Genomic DNA, 5,251 nt, shown 5'->3' on the forward strand with positions numbered 1-5,251 from the left:
CGATTCTCAAAAAAAAAATCGAATATACAAGTAAACCTGACTCATCGATTTGTTCTTGCAAATGCAAAAAATCACCAAAACAAAAAGTTCAACGGTTCACCTACCTAATAGCGTGAGACGTGTCGTGCATGATCACATCTCCACTAGGATGTCCAGTTTCCCATAACGGTTGGAGAACTCTGGCGGGCAGTGTAAAATGACGGTCGAAACGTGCGGGTGCAGGCCGGCGCCCGTGTCCTGCATCACAATGAGACCTGGCAGACCGGACTATATAACGTGGAGACTGTCTGTGGACAACACAAGCTGACCAACAGCATAACGCACAACACCTTTTGATAGCCAAAAAGTAGCAAGTGTTATAATGAAGTTCGTCTATTCGCTGGTGATCTTGAGCTGCGCGCTCTGGGAGGCTCGAGGATACCCCTACGCGTATTACCCGTCTTACGGAAATGTAGATTCTTGTAAGTATTTCTCAATATTTTTTTGGTTCCTAATTAAAACTATCTTTTCGAGTCTACTAGAAAAAAGTAAATTTAGCGACACTAAATTCCTCAAATAAATTAATAACGCAATTTCCAACTAATATATTACATAGCTTTTCAATACAGATCGTAAGCTATGAATATCTTAATCAATCATTGACACTCAAAAATATTTCAGTCAGTAGGTAATTATTTTACTTATTTTAATACCAATCATTTCTTCATTCCAGACTCATACGGTGACGCCAACCGCGGTGGCATGGCTTTGAGCCGCTACTACAACCCGTACTACAATCCTCGTGCCGTTGGTGGAGGTATGGCTGCTTTCATGGCAACAGGCTTTAGACAACCAGAAGCTGAAGCAACACCCCAGCAATCCAGCCAGTACTATCTCCCCGACAGACGTCGCCAAGTCACTGAGGAAGCCAACTTCATCCCTCCCCAACAAAACGAAGTATTTTACCCCCAACAGCCTGAAAACCCCCCAGTATTCCCTACTGAAGCCACTGAACTTGCCGAACCAACGGAAAAAGCTGTTGAAGTTGCACCGACCACAGCAAAAGCCGTCGTCCCCGAATTGGTTGAGCCTGAGGTTGAAGAAGTTCCTGAAGAGGAGCCTGTACAGAAGCCTAAGAAGGCTGTGTCTAAGAGGAAGCAAGTGAAGAGGCCCATTGATGACGATGATGAGGAAGACAGCTATCCTCCCAAGATGCCTGCCGGTGCCTTCTTCCCGATGTTCTTCGGTTGGGGCGGAAGGTCCGGCAACCAGCCCAGCGGCGGACCCACAGCTATTGCCAACGCTTTCAGCACTGGTCGTGGTGGCGTCGCCACTAGCCACGCGACCGCCTACGGATCCCCCCGACAAGAAGAAAGAGTGTAAAACTATACATAATTAGTGTTAAAAATAAATTCTATATGAACACGTTGTTATACAAATGTAAGATTTTATGCGCCTTCCATCTTTCATACGAATAAATTTTATCATTACATTTTGTAATTTTATTTTAATGCCATCTATCGGCCGCAAGCCGAAGGTTTTATACATCAATATTGATAAACGCGCTAAATCGCGCTAGCTTTGAATCTGAGCTGTAGATCCAGCGAATTAATTAAACCAGTTCTAAACATAAATAAGAGATGGCGCTCTTGCTGATCTTAAGTAAATCATACAATTTAATACACTCGACTCATTCGACAACTTCATCACTTCGTATCTTACCATCTTATACTATAATTATTATTGAATTTGTGGTATAACAACTTAACCCAATTTATTAGTTTTCGTCGTCGCTTTATCTATCAAATAGTCGATTTTAAAAGATGAAACCAGCACTTAACTAGAATACATTTTTACAATGGTAGTAAAGATATTAATCTTACTAGGTAGAAAATATTTAAATAATAAAAATCATGTTTCAAAACTACACTTAAAATTTTATATTACTCACATTAATTAAATCTTCACATTTTACATTGCTAAAGATCATTCAAAGTCAAACACTCGCAAAACAAAACCTTAAATCTAAATAAAATAAAATCAAAGTTATTTAAAATCTTTCAAAATAGACAAAATATACACAAATCACGATCAATTTGGACTTTAGCACTTATATTTATTGAACTTCGATCGTGACCATTAGATCAGTCGATCACGTTGTTTTATTTGATGTAAAAAGTCTTTTGAACAAGTTCAGTAACCGCGTAACGCGTCAGTTACAAATAAAACTAGTATTTTTTATTTATAAAACGTTGAATAACCAATGATTTTCCTTTTGTTTGATGCTGTTTTAAAGCTAAGACAAAATATAGGTATTAATTGGAACTATGATATTCCTCGTTTGGGAGGAGACCCTTTACCTGCAGTGGGATAGTAATAAAGGGTAGGGTAAAAAAAATGGAAATAGCTGAATTACATTTTTTTATTTGCTTGAATTTCAATATACCTACTGTAGTACTCGCGGATATAAGATATACATAGATAAAATCAGCCTTCTTCCCATAGGGGTTGGCAAAGACCAGAGAACAGAGATGATCAGAATTAATTTTAATACCTAACTTTCTGTAGTTAAAAGTACACAGTTTTCCAAATTGGAGACACAGTTTCTGAGTGTACCTCGTTTAAACAGACGGACAATTTATTTAGCTATGTAATGTTATTAAAGATGATAGATATTTATATTTAGCAATCTGCTATATTGATATAAGGAAAATAATTACGAAATCATTTTTTATTATACTTTTAAAATGAACAAGTAACAAAATCTATTGAGGAAATACATAATAGCAGTAACAACACGCTTTTTAACAGTGTTATGAATAAATACACATCGAACTTAAGTCGCCATGTTATTCTACGTGGATTTTTCTACTTATCTATACCAGAAACTAAACAGATAACGTGTATTTAAAAAACATACCTCATTTTATTTAGTATTTTTTGCATTGTTCATACATAAATACTCATATCATGATGTGGGGAAGACCGCACTTGAAACGCAATAATTATTATAAATTCAACCTACCTATGTCACGGTTGCACACATACAAGATGGGAGAACCCGTCTGTTACGTACAATTTAACTAACAAAAAACCGGACGTACATAAAAACGTATGAAAATTATATTTACTTAGCAATTATTTTGGGGAAAATACAGAAAAAAGTTCATGAACCGTTGAAAGGCGAGGGTTTTGCCAGATATATAGATAATCAGATGATTCAGTTGTAATTTACCGAATTATGAGGTGTAGGACTCCCCTTTTCAGACGGTTACAGTATTATTTTGGTCATATAGCATAATAGTGTTTCAGTAAATCCCTATCTAGATATGGTATGAATCTGAATTTTGCGTTCTTACCAAAGGGAGAAGAAAGTGCATGTTCAATCAATCCTTATTCTATAAATTTCGATTAAGACCAAACAGAAGACTTTATTAAAAAATATTTAAGTTCAAAACAATATGTTCCTTTTCATTATAAGTTAAATCTTACCTAAAAACTCATAAATTATTTCTATAGGTACTGCTTAGTAGGAAAAAAACCTTTTTTCTCGTGGTTTCCTTCTAAACATAGAGTTTGCTTTCACAGAAAAACAAAGTGTATATTGATTAATTGCTTTAGTAAGTGTTGAGTGCAATGATTATTATCAGTCATTTGATCACGTTTCAAACGCAAGAATCATGACCGTCACGGTTGAAATAAATCAAAAAGGAAAACAAAAGAATAAAAACAACCCACGATGTATTAACTTCCAAATACTGTTAAAATTATTTTAAAAATAAATACCAGATACTTACCCCATCCCAAATAAGACCATTGTTTTTAAGCTACATGATTTGTCATATATTTAATTATTGTGGGTTTAACCAAGTATTTACAACATCTAATTTGCATTTTCATATAATTAGATACAAGTTCTCTATAATTAGAAAAACAATGGCTTTAACTTGCTACGTTAAAAGACATTGAGAAGTTTGTTATTTTCTGATTATCCGGAGATTTGAACACCAACTTCTTATTTCCATTTTGAAAGGTTTTTAAAGCAGTATATTTCTTCACTAAATTGGTCTTATTTTCATTATTGGCTGATCTTTTTAGGACATTAGCAGGTCCGCTAGATTTACGTCCATTTTCTTCTTTATGAACCACTTTTGTTTTCTCAACTGAATCATCTTTATGCATCAACAACAACGCTTCTCTCTTACTAATCGGCCATTTTAATTTTACATCTCCATTTTTAGACACGTAAGTAAGTAGTGGTTTCAATTCTTCACTATGACTGTCGACCTTCGAAGCATCATTACTTCTTTTTATAGCATATTTCGTTTTCCGTCTTCGCTTCTTTCTTTTTCTTCTTGGTTTTTCGTCACTGCTATCAGAGTCTGATTCGGAGTATGAGTTTGATTCTGAACAACTTTCTGATGAGAATGAATCGCTTGACGATGAGGAATATGAAGACTCATCACTGGAAGAAGAACGAGACGACTCTAAAGCATTGTTAGGGTATCGATTAGGCATCACTACAATTTGTGGAAAAGGCAAAGGCATTTGCATAGGCGGTGGCCCCACAGGTGCCATGCCAAAAGGCCATGGAATGACAATCTTAATTGACACTGGAGTAGTAGGTTCTTCAGGTTTTTCGGTGGTAGTATTTTCTGGTACTATTACTGGTATTGGTATGGGTACCGGTAAAGGGATTTGTACTGCTGGCGGTGGTGGCGGGATCATTGGTACTAGCCCTGGAAATGGTATGAATTGAGGATTTGCAGGTGTTAAGCATAGTAGTGTTAGTATTGTCCATATGTGTACCTGGAATCAATAAACAGAACAAAGTGAGAAAAGAAACAATATGTAGCTAAAGAAATGGGTCCATCCATTGATAAGTATACTTACGTAAATCATGTTTTTAAAATATGTAAGCAAACAAAAGAGGTAATGTTTTGAAACATTGTCAGAATAAATGTTATGTAAATCTATGAGGCATTGTTTTATATTTATGCGCAACTAGCACTCATTTTTTGATTTTGTAACTTTCATAGTATTTTTTATTGAATTAATAAAATTGAAATATTACATTTGCTGGTTTTATGACTGTTCCAAACACCTAGGTGTGCTACCTACTCGTATTAGGTGCTTGCTGATTTGCCACGCGTAGAGTGATATTCTAGATTTTGATCAGCCTGTTAAGAACAAAATAATGTTCTTAATTGTTCTACTATAAACTAAATACTAAATATAAACTCGACGACAGTTACTTTCAAGTTCATTACAG

At 35.4% G+C, this 5,251-nt stretch overlaps 2 protein-coding genes across 2 annotated transcripts; one reads left to right on the plus strand and one right to left on the minus strand.

The window, feature by feature from the left end:
• Nucleotides 1-283: 283 nt before the first annotated feature.
• On the plus strand, nucleotides 284-1,471 carry LOC142987538 (uncharacterized). Its single transcript, XM_076136368.1, has 2 exons — nucleotides 284-461; nucleotides 713-1,471. The coding sequence occupies exons 1-2, from the start codon at nucleotides 362-364 to the stop codon at nucleotides 1,360-1,362; spliced, it is 750 nt and encodes a 249-aa protein (XP_075992483.1). The 5' UTR covers nucleotides 284-361; the 3' UTR covers nucleotides 1,363-1,471.
• A 933-nt stretch (nucleotides 1,472-2,404) lies between these two features.
• On the minus strand, nucleotides 2,405-5,044 carry LOC142984898 (uncharacterized). The gene is made up of 2 exons (XM_076133159.1): nucleotides 4,873-5,044; nucleotides 2,405-4,788 (listed from the first exon to the last, which is right to left on the minus strand). Exons 1-2 carry the CDS (start codon nucleotides 4,879-4,881, stop codon nucleotides 3,922-3,924), a joined length of 876 nt encoding a protein of 291 aa, XP_075989274.1. The 5' UTR covers nucleotides 4,882-5,044; the 3' UTR covers nucleotides 2,405-3,921.
• Nucleotides 5,045-5,251: the final 207 nt, after the last annotated feature.

Source organism: Anticarsia gemmatalis, chromosome 1, assembly GCF_050436995.1.
Source record: "Anticarsia gemmatalis isolate Benzon Research Colony breed Stoneville strain chromosome 1, ilAntGemm2 primary, whole genome shotgun sequence".
Lineage (NCBI taxonomy): Eukaryota > Metazoa > Arthropoda > Insecta > Lepidoptera > Erebidae > Anticarsia > Anticarsia gemmatalis.

Bases quoted from the DNA above. Each gene is read 5' to 3' on its own strand.
- LOC142987538 (XM_076136368.1), top strand. From the start codon at position 362: ATGAAGTTCGTCTATTCGCTGGTGATCTTGAGCTGCGCGCTCTGGGAG. The intron at 462-712 runs GTAAGTATTTCT...TCTTCATTCCAG, and splicing joins TTACGGAAATGTAGATTCTT to ACTCATACGGTGACGCCAAC.